Genomic DNA, 18235 nt, shown 5'->3' on the forward strand with positions numbered 1-18235 from the left:
GTGGTTGGACGTGTGGGAAGAAGGTTTGAGTTGACTTCTGCATTATGGCTCAGGAAAGGCCTGATGACTCAGGTAGGCTGGGGGCAAGTTGCTTCGGAGACAGATGGAAAGCATGAGATGTAGACAAGTATAGGCAGGCAGGTAGAAAGCAAATCAGGCAGAGAGGAGGAGGAGGAGGAGGAGGAGGAGGGAAGGCAGCGAGGGAAGCAGAGAGACTGACAGATGAACACAAGACAGGCCTGTTGGGTATCGCTGTTACACTACAACAAACGTGAAGGTGCAGACTAATTACAATGCACAATACAAGTACATGATACTGAGGCTGGGCTAATTGTGGGGAGCATGTGTATCTATGTGTGTGTGTGTGTGTGTGTGTGTGTGTGTGTGTGTGTGTGTGCTGGTGTCTCTGCTGCCTTTGCATGCGGGATTTATCTTTGCCCAGCAGGCAGTGTTGTACCATATGGTACACAGAGTAGATATTCCTAAAACAACACACACACACACACACACTCCCATTCAGACACAAAGACGCGTAAGCTCACACATGAACACACAGACATGTGCAAACGAGAAAAAAAAAAGTGATGGAGAGGAAGAAGAGGAAGAGAGACAGAGAGTCATTGGTGAGCAAGATAGAGCCATCTGCCCATCCTGGATTGCTGAGATCCACAGATCACAAACCAAATAATAATTACACAACAAATTAACACTTTGCTGTGGCAAGCAATGAATTATATTTGCTCACAAATATGCAAAAACGTCAGAGCTTAAATAAAATCAGACAGGCGGGGGAGGAAGGAGGGGGAGGAAAAATGACATAACAAAACGACAACTCCAAACTTTTTTTCATTCTCCAGACAGGACGTTTGAAGCAGCTGATAAAATGACAAGATGCCCCTGAATTCCCCCTTCAAACAGCAGGCCCTCCAAGGGGGGCTGGCTGGAGGTCCACTAAGCCCCTCAGAGCCCATATGGTCTGGAGGCTTACACACCCTGAGATGACATGAGAAGGCGAGCCCAAAGGCTGGATCCACGGACGGGAAGAAGAAACAGGAACGAGGAGGTGGGGGGGGGGGGGGGGGGGGCTGTTATGAGCAGAGCAGGAGATGTGCGCTCATGTATGACACACTCTCGGAAAGGCATCATTTGCGTGAGCCCATGTGCATGTGTGTGTCTGCATAGCCATTTGTCTGCCTTCAACGCTGGGGGGGGGGGGGGGGGTTTGTGTGAGGAAACTAACTCTACAGGATATGTGACATGGTGGAATTTATGTGTGCACGTATGTCAGGGTAAATAAATAAAGACCAATAATGACTCTGTGTCATATGATCCGCCTGCATAGTGACACTAATGGCATTAGCCTGAATGAGAGACCTGCAGTGTGGCCTCCTCTTGTCCCTCATGTCCCTGTGTTTTCTCCCCTCCCTCTCTTCCTCTCCTCTGTCATCTCCAGCTTGTCTCCAACACTTTTCCCTCTCTTTCATTCATTTGCTTCATCTTGTTTATTGATTTGTTTTAGATTGTTTGGGACAGACTTGCGGCGATGATTAGGCCTCCACACGGCATTAATTGGATGACATCTCATTACCGCGGACGAGTCACACACTCACAGTGAGAAACATCCCAGATGTCGATCAGTATTTTGATGACTGGAGTCAACTCGCAGTTCCAAATTGAAAGGAGATCAAGGGAGGAAATTAAGATATTGAAGTTGAGATGTGCTTGTTTAAGTAATTATCCTGACAATTCACAAGGCTTTGTGGTTTTTGATTTGTCAGTCTCTGATAACAGAAGTTATTTTGCATGTGGATAACAGCTTCGGAAACATACTGGATTAAGGAATTGCTTGTTGTTTTATGGAGTCATATTCAACTAATACAGAGCACAAATTAAAGGAATTTTATTTTGGGAAGTATGCTTATTTACCGTCTTGCCGAGAGTTAGATGAGAAAATTGATACCACACACCGGAGTGTACGGTAAATATGAAGCTACTGCCAGCAGCTGGTTAGCTTAGCTTAGCATAAAGGCAAGAAACAGAGGGAAACAGTTAGCCTGGCTCTGTCTAAAGGTAACACAATGTCGACCTTCACCTCTAAAGATCACCAGTTAACACTTTATATCTTGTTTGTTTTTTGTAAAAACAATAATTTGTTGTTGTTTTGTGGGGGGTTTGTGCTGCACTATTTTGTGGCAGGGCACAGTGACTTCCTGGAGTCTCGTCATCATGTGCCCGGCCAATAAATAGTAGATGGATTTATACCTTTGGACAGAGCCACGCTAGCTGTTTCCAGTTTTCTTCAAGTAAATGAAGAAAAATGTGGGTGAGAGGAGTGAGGATAGGCTCAGGCATGCCCTGGGGGAGGGAGGGAGGAAGAGAAGAGTGAGGGGAAAAGGAAAAGAGCAGCACAAGGACCGACACTGAGTCACACAGCAGGACAGGAAGTCTTAGAGGGAGACACCCTTCCTTCCTGTCAGCGCACTGATCATCAACACTGGACACCATTCAGTCTCACATCACATGAGACATGTGACAAGTATTATGGTGGATGGTACCATGAGTTGTACTATGTGCAGTTCATATGAAGTTGTACTCAAGGCTATGTGTTGCCCATAGTTACTTGTTTTGGTAAAACTGCTGCATCGATTCCAAGACTCTGGCTCCACATGAAGCCAGTCAGGGTGCAATCTTCTCAGGGAACAGTGGGTTTTTCCCACCTTCTGCTTTTGATTTCAGTGCCTGTGATGATAAAAAATTGATCTTCGGGGGGTAATATTTATCTATCCTACTGGAGTTTTCTTTTGGTAAAAACCCACAGGCAGCAGGATTAAGACACACTGAAATCTCAGCAGCCAGACAGTGAATTTGAGCACACCCATTGATCAGCAAATTACTTTGTAACCAAGCACGGGTGCCAAAGGCAGAATGGAGAAGTGAGCTTCGGATTTATGTGCAGCTCCCATCTGTTAACATGCTTTTCAGTTATATTATTGTGCCTCTAGCCCAGCAAGATATTTGCATATGAGCACAAACAGACTGCAAATATCATTTTGACACCTTAAAAAAAAGGAAAAAAGTGAGCAGGACTGGATGTAATTTTCACAGGCAGACACTGGCTAAGTTAGATCACACCACTAAGAGTGTGATCTGTCGTAATGGAGGAAAATGGCAAATAGCTACAGTGGTCTCAAATTGGATACCACGCACTCACCCTACCATTGCTCCCAATCTGGGTTGAGAGTTTGGCACTGAGGGACTTGAATTGACCTTGAGAGTTATGCCACATTCATGTTGTATCGTTCAGAGCATTATTACATGCAGCCGAGTGGGAAAACCACTTCATGTCAGCCTTTGACTTCCTCATGCAGAGTCTGAGGTATCGGGAACATCTGACAGCAATCTAGCAATATGCTATTGTTTGTTTCTGATTTCAATTGTTCGCTACAAATATATAACACAACAAAACAAGCTCATTTAGGTTTTTTATCTGGTGGGACTACAAGACTAGCATTTGGGGTAACCACCTTGGAATTTTGCGTAAATGCTCCCAAATAGGGTTAACCTATAAGGAAGTTTTCCTATTCTTTCCGTTGTGCCAACATTGCATGAATGCAGTATTAAGCACCTTAAAGATACCCTGTTTTTGACCACTACTGGCACTATGGAACAAAATCTAAAAAATATTTTTTTTAAAAATTCCTTGGCAAATGTTTTATGGAAGAAGGAAACGCGTGTGATAGGCCTCAAGTATCCAAATAATAAGATTTGCAGAGAAACACTGAACATAAACATAACTGTTGTTTGTTTACAAGAAAACTTCACAGGGCATGTTTAGGTATTTCACCAACATAACAATGCAACATGTTCTTCAATTACTGACTTCAAAATTATGACTTGCAATTAAAATTTTCATAGCTCTAAAGTATATACTTTAACACTGCAAAGTAACAGTGCTGGTAACCATAGAGCAGCAGGATCCAGAGCTCAGTGATGTGGGTCAGTAGACTGGAGATTCCCAGTGTCACAGGAGACTTCCTCTTCCACAGCTCCACACAGGATATGAGCAATTTCCTCAGAGCCTAGTCTGTCCAAAATTCCCAGAAACCAATTCAATGTAAAGGGTCACATCTAGGGCATCCGCTACATCTTAAAGATAACACATAATGACAGTTTCATGTATGACCATTATGCTCTTGCAAGTGGCAACAACGGGCGAGTGTACACGCAGGTATGATTGCACACTGTACAGTACAGTCAGCACAAAAATATCACAGTGGTTTCGGCGAAAATGAAAGCGACTCATGTGTGACTCATGTCGTAATAACCTGCTGTTATGCGTTAACAGTGATTTGGCCGTAGAGATAAGAATGTTTGGTTCTGATTACTGCAGTGTCACGCTCACTTCCTGCTGCAGTGTGTTGGTGTGTGAGACAGACACTCTGGCATTCTGGGTGGGGCTAATGAGTAATTTTACAAGTAAACTAAGCGAACAGTCAGCTGTGCCACACACTGATTTGTCCATGCACACTTCCTGTCAGGACCATATTTGGAAAATGTTTCCGGAAGGTAAACAAACCTGCTCTGACACCTTGGTTACTACTTGTGTTAATGTAGAAAATATTAACAAAAAGTGTAAAAAAAACTTTTTGCAACTTTACAAACTTTCCCAGAGATGTTTGCTTTTACTTTTAAGGGCAAAGTTTATCTGAGTGTTACATGTAGGAATGTGTTCCCATGAATCCAAATAAGAAACCCTTGAGAATAAAAACTAGGCCACAAATTCTCAAGAAATAAGTTCTCCATTTCCTTGAAGTATAAGGTTGGTTTATTTCCTGGTGGGTTCGCAGACAAAATCCAGGATCATTTGAGTTTGTTTCATTTAGAGACAGCAAGATGAGTTTAACATTATCTGAAAATCCACCACAAAAGTTAAGAGCCTTTTTAGAGGTCAGTGGGTTTTGTACTTTGTGGATGAGCCAATTTGTTGTTTTTGGTAATGTGATAAGGAAGTTATGAACATGACATTTTGGCATAGTCAAGGCCATTATTACGTTGGGTTGAAAATGTGGGGACATCCTTACTAATTATCCCAACCAAATGACAGGAAGATAGATAAGAACAAGATGACAAACACATATATCCTCTGAGCTCACATAGACAAGGCATTACACACATACTTCTCACCATACATGAAAACTTCAGCTCTTCCTTTTGTAGGTGCTCTCTCCCACAAGGTTCTTTTTCTGCCCCCTGGTTGCTCAGGTTATAAAATAGATGTTGCATAACCCTGCCTCAGGAGAAAGGTTTGATGATGAATCTGGACTCATAACTGGGGGAAGGAAGGAGGCAGACGGATAGAGACAGAAAAGGAGTAAATAACTAAATAAAAACGCCTAGACAGTAGCTATCTAAAAAGCCTCTTCAGTTCTTGCCTCGCCAAGAAAAACACACACCCTGAACTGAAAAGGCACAAAGTGACACATTCCTAGAAAGGCATGACAAACTAAATTGGAAGGAAGACGTGGCAGGAATCACAGGATACAGAGTAATGATGAAAACAGTCACAAACTCGGTAGACAAGGGGGGAAAAGATGATGGAATGAGAAAAAGAAATGGGATTGCAAATGGGGGAGGAAGGTCACGGATGTCACGGCATGTTCGTCAAAATGCTGACGTTGCCGTGGTGACAGGAGGGCAACGCCAGAGTGGTGGGAGGCAGTCACATGACCCAGCGTCAGGCCCTGGAGGAGGATGCCACAAACCCTCTTCTGACCACAGATCTACCAGAAGGGGGGATGGAAAGGAAAAGGAGGGCAGGAAGACGAAGCTGATTGCAAGTTATGTGTCTGTGTTCAACTCTACGTGATGTAGGTTTAGTTTGTTTAACAGCACCAAGGGAAGCAGAATGATGTAGTGAGTGAGGACAGATTTCTGTCACCAGAAGGCCAAGGTTCACACCCCCCTGACATCGAGCATCCTGCCCATAGCACCACATTGACTCCCACCAGGAGCCAGTTGCACCAGTTCAGTTCAAACTGAGCATAGTTATAAGTGTTTACTAAGAGATTTATGCATCACTAAATTAAAATATACCACAACAATATACCTCAAATTACAAAACAGATGTCTAATAACATTAGCTAGACTAAATGACCAAATCACATCAGCTAGATTAGCATAATCAGATATTTCCCACTGACTTTGTACTTTACAACTATCTCAGAAACAGACCTTTCTGCACATATACATGTATAAAAGAAAATTTCAAAGAATTGGCAGTTGAGTTTGCCCTTGCTGCCCTCTAAAACTGTTATTTTAAGAAGTTATTTACAGCCAGTGATTTCATTGAATGGTACTACAGATGTTTCCTAGCAACGATTCACACATTACTAAAGTCCTTACTAGCTTAGACATTTCTTATGATTTTAAAAGGTGCAACACGATTCAGTAAACCACTTGTTTGAAACACACAAACACCGTAATGGATTTTCCAATTAGCTGGTGAAACCCAATCCAGATCCAGATCTAGATATGCTGTTTTGTTGCTAACTGTGTCCTGAAACGTCCTTGTGGTGGGGATGGCAGTAGTTAGGGGGGTGTGGGTATTATTATATCGCAAAAAGAAATCTCCCAGGGTATTATCACAACCAACAGTTTAAAACTTCTAACTTTGCTCTTATGTGGTTTCACCCAAACCTTCCAAAATCACCCAAATAGCATGGTCAGGTCCAAATGATGTCGCTTTCCCTTCTCTAAATGTGACCTAATGCATCACTTCTAAACATCTGATGTAGGCCTACGATCAAACAGTGACACAACCAAAGTACAAGGAAACATTCAAGGCCATTCCCTTCTTCTAAGTCCTCTGGCAGTGAAGCCAGCCTGTCATTCAAGTGAGAAACCACACCCAAACCTCAGGAGCTACTTCTGAAGCCTGCTGTAGAGCAACAGCAGCCAAGGGACTGACACAGTGCCTGACTCACTGACACCATGCTATCAGAGATGTTATTGAAGAGCTTAATACCCTGTAAATTTTAGAATTTATCCAGGCAGCTCAAGATACCAATTACAAATTTAATTATACCTACAGAAAGATCAAATTGCAGTCTGCAAAGCCTGCACACACTTAATGACCTGATTTTTCCCATCATAATTAAAACACTGATTGTAACTGAGCTCAATTACAAATCAGGTCCTTAAGCATTACTTGTCCTCACTGACACCAGTGAACAAAAGCTATTAATCCACACAGGGGACGTGGCGAGTAACTAGTCCTGTCTGACTGGCTCATTTGGCCTAGTTTCCTTTTCAGATCGAGCTCTGGTGCGAACCAAGGCAACTGTGCTATGATTATCTAAAGATGGTATAAAGAGCAGTTTGACTGTGTGCCCAGTGGGATCCATCTTGTGACACAGTGGGGCGGTGTCTGGAGGCCTGTTTAGACAAACCCTGCATTCTCTCCCTTTTATCCTTTATCTCAGCTGCTCTAATCTGTCTTTATCTACCTTTGTGTTTCTTGGTGATATTCCTCTCTTGGCCTCGAGCAGAGCTGTGCTCAGGAATGACGGAACAAGGAAAGCTACTAAACAACAAGGGAAAGTAATTTCCAATCCACACGAAGGGCAACTGCAAGGCCAAAGCCCTGAAATAAACCATTGAGCACACATAAATACCACTCCTTGTCATATCACAACTTTCTCCCCTGTTCCACCTCTCTTTCAGGTCAGGCTAAAGACATGTCCAGGCATTACAGTTGAAGGAATGACAGGAATGAGAGGAATTCCGGGGCATTCCCATCTCGGCACAGTCAGCTCTGAGTGAGAAGGCCACTCCCTGATTTACAGAGAGAGCTGAATGGAGAAATTGATGGATGATCAGTCAGTCAGACGCTTTCTTACACTCAACTGATCCTTGTTTACTCAGTCCGGTAGACATACACATTGGGAAATACAGAGTTTACACTATCAAGCCAACAGAAAGATACAGCAGTGCTCCAAAACTACTGTGAAAGATATAACATTCTCCAGCAATATACTCATATTTGACGATATCTCACAATCATGTGACAGATATCACAGTTCAAGGTACAATATGGTAAAAGAATACGATAAGGTCGCATGGATTAAGTAATAATAAAGTGGGTAATAAGGAACTGACAGGTCTAATGCAACCCACTGTTCCTGTGAAGGAGGTAAGTGATGCCTCTGCTGCTTGTGTCTGCTGGACAAAGTCTTGGTGTTGGAATGCTGCAGGAATCTAAACTGCAGTGGGTTTGAATGTGCACAACGTAGGCCAACTGCGATGTGTGTGTGTGTGTGTGTGTGTGTGTGTTCATGTGAGAGTGAAAGAGAGAAAACAACAAAGCTCATTCAGCTTTCTACGGGAAGACAAACAAGGAGCAAATGGTTATTCCTGTGTTGTTATGGTAATGCCCACTACAAAAAGAAAATGACGGTGTCAAAACACTATAAAACTAACAATGCTGCTGCAACTAAATGCAAGCACCGTCACATGCATTTTTTTGTTGAATTGAAGTGTCATGTAGAGAAAGAAAGGCTAATTGAGTCAAATGCATTTCAGAGAGCACGCTGTGCAGTACAGTACATAACAGGCACATCTGCCAAGAAAAAAGGCAAAAAAACACATTCTTGAACACAACAGAGCCTCAAAAATAGCATGATGACGCTGGGAGAGAAAGCGAAGTCTGTAATTCAGCAAGGAGCCTATATAGTGATTAAGTCCCATGTAAAAAAAAAAAAAAAAAATGCAAACACACACCACCCACTCTCACTGGCTCTGTCGCAACACTTCCTGTCAGAGCAACTGCTTCCAACAGCAAAAAAAAAACACAAAACAAAACACCACAGATCTTGCATCCGTGCAGCAAACAACAAACCCTTATCTTAATCATTGAAAAATCAATATTTAGTTTACTGTAACCAAGGAAGGGAAATCATGCATCTAAGGCTGTAAAATCTGCCTCTACAATTCTCTTTACACCGCAGAAATTTGCTTTAAAAGTATAAACACACTTCCCGTCACGGGCAAAGAAAATATATGTTTGTGGCGACTGAGAGGAAGATGATCAAACGGACCGGCAGCCTCCTCTCTTACAGTCACCATTCCAGCAGTGACTGAACTCCCATAGGTCACGAGGCCACCCTGAGCAGCCATACCACATCCCAACCCCCCTTAACCATGGCAACCACATCACATGACCATCTCCCATGACCAACAACCACTGACAAGCCGGGCCATCTGTAAACCTGAACACCACTGATTTCCTGCTGGCTGCAACTGAAACCAATAGATTTTAAAATAGGCTAATTAAATTCCTTCAAATTAAAACACTGCAATTCAAGTATGCAAAAATGTGGCTGCAACACACTGAAACCTAATAACTAAAAGGCTGAAAGCAATTAAACTCACAGCCAGACAGAGCCAACATTGGTGCTGAGCTGTGCAAAAAAATAAAAGTGCAGGAAGTGAAACTTTCACCTTCTTGCTCTTTGGAAAGAGATAGATAAAATGAAACAGGAACTCAACAGGCCCCTTTCTCTCCAAAGGGCAAATTCTTCTGCTATCAGATGTTTATACCACAGCAAGAGAGTGAAGCTGCGCAGCAGTCGAAGATGGGGGGGGTGTACATGTACAGTATCTGGGGCATAGCTGTAATAAGTTCTCCCTCTCATCCACTACCAGATCAACTATATTATTTGGAGTCAGAGTTCGACTTCAGCTCTGCTCACGTCTAACCACACAACATGTACCAAGGCCTTGGAGGAAACATGCTATTAGCCTTGACTTTACATAGATAGCACGGTTGTAAAGGAGCAACGGCTTGTGGTGGAAGTAAGGATGATCTGAGACCTGCTATCAACAGTCACACAAACACAAAGCACTTCTGCACAGAACACTGAAGCCGAATATTAAGCTGTAAAGCTGTCATTTCAGCGTTAGGGAGTGAGCGTGTGTACGTGCACATGGTTTTCTACTGACACACAGACAGAATCTGCAAATAATGTAAAGATTGTTGTATATATATATACACACAATAATTCAATACTACTGTTTATCATCATTAAGTCAAAAAGTATTGTGATGATATGGTTGGTAATTTATTGAGTTATCATTTTGCAAATTCTCAAGTCTAAATTAATGATTTTAAGCAATTTGTGACTTAAAAAAAACTACATAATTAGTTATTTGCACATGTGCAGAGTTTTGTAAAATGCAATGCATAGCAACGGAACACAGTTAACTGCAAAACATACATACACTTGATTATTTTATATACTATATTGTAGTATATATATATCAATATCATTAAGTCTTATTAATACCACAATATTGATTTCAACCGTATTGCCCAGCTCTAATGTACACCACTGGTTGATCGCACCTGTTGGATGCAGTATTCACGCTGAATTGCCCCCTCACACAACCCTGTGCTCTGACCTCCCCCTGCCCCACAGTCACATGGTGCAGGCAAAGCCAAAGAACACATATGATACCATTGCTTTCACTGGCTTACAGGCACAGATACCCAGGCCTACACAGTCCCACAAAGTGGTCTGAGCCTGTGCAGGACAGTGACAGGCAGACACATATGCTCAGACTCATAAGACACATACAGTACATACCATAGCACAACACACATACAGCACAGCGTGAGGACCAGCACAGAACTACTCTCAAAAAGACTGGACTCTATGTGAAGCTCGTCTTGTGTTTGTTTACTCTCTCCCCCCCAAGCCATACTGCGGTGGAGCAGCCAGCCAGGGCTAGGTAATCCCTGTAGGTAAACAGAAGCAGAGCGGGGCCTGCTCAGTCATACCGGCCTCTCCACATCACACCACTACACCCACACACACTGCACCCAGGCTGAAGCTCTGGGCTGAAACACTACTACACCCACACAGTTAAAAGAGACATTTCTCGGGAGCTGCATAGCCTGGCCATGACTATTTATGCATGCGAGAGTGATGAGTAGATGCTTTCATCTTGATCACATGTTGCTGGTGAGTACGGCTAAGGTTCAAAGAGGCAGGATTGACAGATCTCATCAGGTACTTTATGATTATCTTTACACGAATTCCTGCTCGAATAGCCTGAAGATAACCGTGCTTAGATTAGCAGTGTCATGTAAACACCGTAACAAGAGGTGAGTTACTCATCTCTTTTTCAAACTAGTCATACCATGCATACACCTTGGTCTGCTTTCTGTCAACTTTTGACTTTGCACATGCATCACTGTGGTCTCAGCATTAACCACATGGAAAGTTAAAGTAAAACTAGATTTTTGGGGCAAAAGCAAAATGGCTTTCATGTTACAACAAACCCTACATGTAATAAAGCTTCCGTTAAGGTGCCCAGTAAATACGTCGACATAAAATTCAATAAACACATCGCATTTCCCTATTGTACTCCTATTTCCTGTTAGCCTGTGGGCTACCACACATCCTCAACTATCAAACACCTCATGTAAATTTGGGTTTTGGGGGAAGTCGTGTAACTGTAGATTATGCACACAACAGAACATTTACTTTTTCCAACTACTGTATTACTGAGGGTATTTGCAGTAGTCCAGTTATTTGTGTGTATTCAAACATACTAAGCTGGTGTTTAAGCAATGATAAACTTGTCCAAACTGCTCGCAATAACTTTGTTTAGGCTCAGCAAACTGTCAATTAGCCATTGTGGTAATCCGCTGAAATAAACAGATGTCAACAAAGAGAAAACACAGCCTGGTTTCTTTTTTTAAAAATGCAATTTGTATTAAAAGTCTTGTTTTTAAAACAGACAGCCCACTGTTAAAAGGCTGATCTGAAATTAAACTTACAATCAGGTTAGATTTCTCAACGATACATCATCACATTTCCTGTTAAAAACAACAAAATAAACATAACAAACAGAATTTGATTTAAGTGGTCTGGAAGGTAAGCGTTTGATGTTGTTGTCACGTCCAGAGGAATTCCAGTACCTGTGCATTTCAAGATATAAGTTTGGCCAGACTAAGCAGACATTGCAAAATGAACACCTTAGACTTCAAAAAGGCCAACGTAAAACATAGAGAAAACCGCCATTCCATCAACAAAAAGCCTATTGTAGTTTTTTTTTCAGCCTCCACCCCTACGAGATTTTCCAGAAGAACAGTTCACTAAATTGTGGATTGCCATGTTGAAGGGTTCTTTTGGTGATACATGTAGGTTGGCACTAAATCTGAACAGCTGATTTGTTTTGGAAAGGCACTCAACACAAGGGCGATCAGGTCACCGTCCCCATGTCACTTCAGTTAAGGTCCTCTCACACTGAAGAGGAGATGAGGGAGAAAAAAAAGTGGCACTCATCACATTTACTCCACCAGCAGAAAAGTGGTGTCAATTTCTTTTGACTTTGGAAAAAAAATAGGATTTGGAGTGTTGTGGAGCATTGCTCCTAAAATGGGTTGGGCAGAGATATCACCCAGATCTTTACCCGCCCCAGACTGTGCAGTTATTTAACAAAATATACTCTCTCTGTCTTCTTCTTATACAGAAATATCCATTTATGACTGTCTCTAAGTGTTGCCCTCCATATCTTTTCCATTGGGGTTTAGTTCCAGTTGTGAGTACAGTTGGAACTGGTGAGGAGGGGGGGGGGGGGGGGGGGGGGACTCTGGATCTGACACTGTGTTGACATCGATGGTGGACACTGATCGTGCAGCAAAGATACTCCAACCCAGCAGAATTCCTGAAGAGTGGACCCCTCCCTCTGTCTCTGTTGCTCCCCTCCTCCTCCTCCTCCTCCTCCTCTCGTCCCCCTGCAGCATTCCTCCCTGTATTTTCCTCCAAGGCCAGGGTGAGACACGAAGAAGAGCTCAACAGTACACACTTGCTGCAACACACTGCCACAAATAAGAGATAAAAAAAGAGGCATGAATGAACTTCAACAACTTCTGACAAAAGAAAAATGCAATGCTTTTACGGCTCTTTTTGTGGCTCGGCTCAACAAAAACCAACTTGCTCATGATCCCTGAATGTAGGCCATACAAGAACACTGGAATCTCCCGACTCCTGTTAACCTCATTCTGGAAAATACCATTTGAGCAGCTGTTTAATGACCCCAGACTGTAGGTGTAGGGATTGAGCCTCGAACTTTGTAAACCTGATTGAGTCAGTCATAGCTTGCCACTCCAGTTCTGCAAATGAGTCAGACACTTCCCCAATCTGCATAGCAAAACAATAGACTCCAAGTGTCCTACTGTAGGTTCCCAGTAAAAACTAATAACACTGAGCTCATATGACCGAGACCTGACAACAAACTAAAAAGAACTAAAGGCTAAAGTTTAAAATGAAGCCAAGTTACATATACATCCGGTATTTTGCTGTTCACTATTCTATACTTATATGGACATGTGCTAAGAAAGGCTTTCAATAACATGCTCATAATGAGTGCTGGTTATATAGTGTCACTTAATATAACTATCACTTATGCCAGCTTTACATTTGCAGTGTGTGGTGTCTCAACTTACCATTGCAAACTTAAAACCGAGCAAAGAATAAAACTTTATGGTTGTCCTTTTTCTTAAAGAATGACACAAGACGAACAGCACTGGTCGTCGCCATTTGGTGTTGAGGCATAGTTCATCTGTCGGACTATCTCTGCAAACAGTTCGTCCACCGAGATTTTATTTTTGGCTGAAGTTTCCATGAACGGGCAGTTCCACTCGTCCGCCAGTGCCTTCCCCTCACCGGACGAGACCTCCCTTTCCCCCTCCAGGTCCACTTTGTTTCCCACCAGAATCATCGGCACTCTCTCGTACCTTTTCACCCGAATGATCTGATCCCTCATCGGTTTGATATCCTGGAAGCTCTGCTGGTTCACCAGGCTGTAGACCAGGATGAAACCCTGCCCGTTTTTGATGTACAGGTCTCGCATGGAGGCGAACTGCTCGGTCCCCGCCGTGTCCAGGATCTCCAGGACGGACGGAGAGGAGTCCACCTCGATCTCCTTCCTGTAAAAATCCTCTATCGTAGGGTCGTATTTCTCTATGAAGGATCCCGTCACGAACTGGACGGTTAATGCGGATTTACCGACCCCTCCGGACCCGAGAACCACTACTTTGTACTCTCTCATGGTTCTCAAAACCGCCGACAGTACTGCTTCCTCTCCGCTGTGAGCCCGCTAGCCGCCCTGCTGGGTTTCAAACCGCTCACCGTTGCGCCTCCGACAGCAGTTTTGCACGGGCTCCGGTCGGTAGATACGGGGCGTGGCCGTCAACTATCGCCGTTCAGGAGGTAAATATGTTTTTTTCGGACCCACGCTCAGCATTTGTATTGTGGCATGCTGAGGTCCCGACGACAGTCCACCCGGTTCTTGAGCAAGCTTCCCCCGTTTTCGTTCAAGTAGCCACCGTGCGCCCGTTGATGTCTTTGGCAGAGTCAAGTCAAACGTGACGGAAACCTACTACTTCCTGCAGTAGCTTTCAAAATAAAAGTGTAATGGCCTAATGTGTCCTGAAAAATCTAACCAGTTAGAGTTTAACTACTTGTTAAACAAAACAATTGAGGAACTACGTTGCTAAAACTGTTGTTTTTCTGTGTATTGTTGTCGCTAATTATTATTCAAATGTAACAATTATACCTTACTGAGAGTGAGATATTTGGTTTCCGGTGTATTGCTTGCTAACTGTAGCTAGCTTGACGCCGTGAGCTCTTCTGCGCTTCCTGCCCACACTCAGCACGCAGTCTGCGTCCCACGTCACTCAAATACTCTCCAGTGTTTAGTTAAAGGTGCAGTGCGGCTGTTATCGCACAGACAGCGCGGCTGCTACCCTCAGTACTCACGCAGACCTGCCACACCTTAGTTTCGACATCATCACTGATCCTGGGGCTTACTACTGCTTGACTCACTCTCACACAACTTACTGGAAAGGCCTATCTACTTCTCATCTTATTGCTTAACCCACAAACACAATGTGTGTCTGTGGCTTTCTTCACCTCTTAAACTCTGGGTTCACCACATGAGTTTCAATATTTCCAAAGACACAAAACAGGCTAATTCAAGCTGAATTACAAAAACAAAATGTGCATAAAATGATAAACAACATATGATAATAATTCCACATTTATGGGGAAAACCAAGATCCAAGATGTGGATTTTCACTTACATGCTATTCATAAATATCAGCAAATCTGAATGACATAGCAAGAACAGTGACGAGGAAGTGACTCACATCAACAATCCTGTGAAGCGTGACCCCACATGTGACACATAGGGCTTTTGTCTTGCAAGTCCCGACACTCCTTTGCTTATTTTGTTTTCTGGATGCCACTCAGTATCAGATTCATTTTAATTTCCTTGTTCACTTACTTGCTCCATTGACCCTCTTTCTGTAGTCAGTCAGATCAATATCTGCACCACGCTCAGACCTACCAGGAAGGAAAGTTGTTTGTTCTCTTGGTTGTTTCTCAAACATATTTTGAATCTGGAAGTTATCCACCACTCATGACTTGTGGTTTGCTCTTTAATCCAAGAGGAAACCACATGATCCGCTAAAGTCAATTATTTAAGTCATCACATTTCTCAACTCATCATAACGTCCTCTTGCAATTTGTGATATAACCACTGTTTCCAATCAATGCCTGTCAGCGGTGCACAGTGATGATTAAACCACAGTCATGACCTCATCACCTAGAGGGATGGATGGGAAAACTGCTGGATCAATAGAGTTTTAATTCATCCACAAATCACTGACAGCGATACAACACACAATCAAGCAGTGCAGTTGGACCCCTGAATGGAGAAGTAAGTCTGTGAGTCAGCGTACATCACCGTGATTGTTGGAGCTCAAAGAATATGTCATAAAGTTGACATATAAACACAGAAGATTTCCATACACCCACACACAGATGGATCAACATGCAGATGCGAAACACCCACAGACATTCAGAGGATATTTTCCACAGGTTTGGTTTTAGGTGACAATAGGTGAAACATGTGGATTGGCCCATCATGTGGGCTTTCAAAGTGCCCTGCAGCCCATTAAGAAACTACAAGTCAAAGCCTATATGAAGACAATCAGTGCTCTACCCCATGGGGAGTGAGGGTAATGTGACCTAAAGCCTTGTGATGTGGATTGTCACATCTGTGAGAGTGATCACCCTGGATGTAAAACCAGGCCATCCTGTCAGAGAGGAGCAGAGTTTATTTTCACACACCACTGATAATTAGATAGACATGCTGACTTTATCAATTAATGGTATACCTCTCTCTAGTGCACACATACTCACAAAGGTCACATGAACATAGAGACAACATTTGCTGGGAGGTATTTCACGCTGAATAAAAAGCTTCAATATGCCCATATTGAAAGAGTTATTGGTCGCTCTTTGTGTTACTGCAGTAACACTACTGAAATCTGAGACTGAACCAAACAATAAAGTTGTGGGCCAGAAAACCAAAACAATGACTTAAAAGAAACACTCCATAGAGCTGAACTGCAAACTCAAGCGCTAGTTATCTAATTAGCGATATCTATTGTTCATACACATAATCATTTGATACATTGTTGACATATAAATATAGATTATTGCTGCTTTAAGGTTATGGTATGTTAGAGTCGAATGTGTACACATTCATTGAATGGTTTTCTTTACATCGGAGCAATAATGTCAAATAAAACAGGTCACTTAAACATTACAGTGTTCTTTGTTTGCATTGCTAAAACTTTCTTTATCCACATATCTTTTTTTTCCTTGTTACGGCTCCTTTTATCCTCTACCAAGGGACCTGGGCTCATTGCCCCTTACCTAATACCACTTTCATCTCATATTATCCTCAGCATGCTCTAATTGAAACAGCCTGAAATAGTCCAAGGACTGCCCCTGTGTGACCCATTCAGTAAAAGGTGGACATCTACAACAACACAATAAGATGTACAGCGACAGGTCTTTAATCCTCGCTCCTTGTCCTGTGAGAGTGACAGTAGACTAATTAAAATGTCAGAGACCGCTGAGCTAATTAATGGCAGAGATAAGTCCCCTCCAACATTTCATCCCACAGGGACTCAGAGGCCTTTCAAACAACAAGTTTCAGGCTGTAATTTCAAAAGGAAAAGACTTCTTATTACCTGGTTTATAGCCTCTTGACCTTGAATTAATGACTCTATTTTCATAGTTTGTATTTCCACTCATCCTCTGTGGCAATGTATGCGTTTTTGATTTATTAATTATTCAGATGGTGGGAGATGCCCATTCATCATTTCAATAGCATAGCATAAATAAAATGCTTTCCAAAGCCATCTTATGATTAGTTTTCACAGCTATAAAGCCACAATTGTGGCCAGAATGTGGCAGCTATGTATTATACATAAGGGTTTCTAAGTGTTACTCATTACACATAATGACTAAAATAAAGGCTATGAAGGGTTGTAATGTCTAAACTGCTTCCTAAACACAAAAGTTGATCGCCACAGTTCCTTCTGTCAGTGTTACCTGAGTTGTTCAGCATGTTGTCTTCACAGGTCCCACCGATGTGTCCATTGTTGCATGATGAAATATTTCTAAAGAGAGAGAGTAACAGTTCATTCTCGGAAATACTAGTTTGAAAAAATAATCCTAAATCAAATAATCGAATTGACGTCCTGGAGACACGGGCCCTCTTTAACACCTAAAACAGTGTTTTTTGATTTTTTTTTGAAAAACAATGAAAATTGTTTAGAAGCATGCTTTTGAACTGAAAACGTTTCAGAAGTCTGATACAGAAATGTAAACATGACTTCTGTTTAGGGTCTCAAAGGCTTCAGCTGTGAAAAAAATACAATGGATTTTCATACGGTGTTGACAGTACTTTTGATGCAGCTTTATCTTTTCCAAATCCCAAATAAGTCTGTTTGGATTTCTGTTATTGGAGTTTTTAACATTGGGTTAGGGTTGGGTTATGCTCGAACAGAGCTTGTTCATTCAACTTGTTGTGAAGTGAAGTGTTTATGGTTGTTCTGAAGGGGGAGACTTGACAATATTAAAATATGGGGATGACAACGCACATTGTCAGACAGTCTCTCCTGAAAGGCATTTATAGTATTGCACTCAGTTATTCACATGAAAAGTAACATAAATAGCTGTGTCAAGAAAGATTTCACAGAGGAATTGCAAGATAGAGCAGTGGTTCCCAACTTGGGGGTCAGGACTTCCTAAAAGGGCACTGGATCAATCTGAGGGGTCGCAAAATGATAAACAAGATGGTGCATTAA

General features: G+C 42.4%; 1 protein-coding gene across 1 annotated transcript; it reads right to left on the reverse strand.

The window, feature by feature from the left end:
- Window positions 1-11761: 11761 nt before the first annotated feature.
- On the reverse strand, window positions 11762-14363 carry LOC139285081 (ras-related protein Rap-2b). Its single transcript, XM_070905527.1, has 2 exons — window positions 13514-14363; window positions 11762-12886 (listed from the first exon to the last, which is right to left on the reverse strand). Exon 1 carries the CDS (start codon window positions 14116-14118, stop codon window positions 13567-13569), a length of 552 nt encoding a protein of 183 aa, XP_070761628.1. The 5' UTR covers window positions 14119-14363; the 3' UTR covers window positions 11762-12886; window positions 13514-13566.
- Between the last annotated feature and the right edge of the window lie 3872 nt (window positions 14364-18235).

Source organism: Enoplosus armatus, chromosome 5, assembly GCF_043641665.1.
Source record: "Enoplosus armatus isolate fEnoArm2 chromosome 5, fEnoArm2.hap1, whole genome shotgun sequence".
NCBI lineage: Eukaryota > Metazoa > Chordata > Actinopteri > Centrarchiformes > Enoplosidae > Enoplosus > Enoplosus armatus.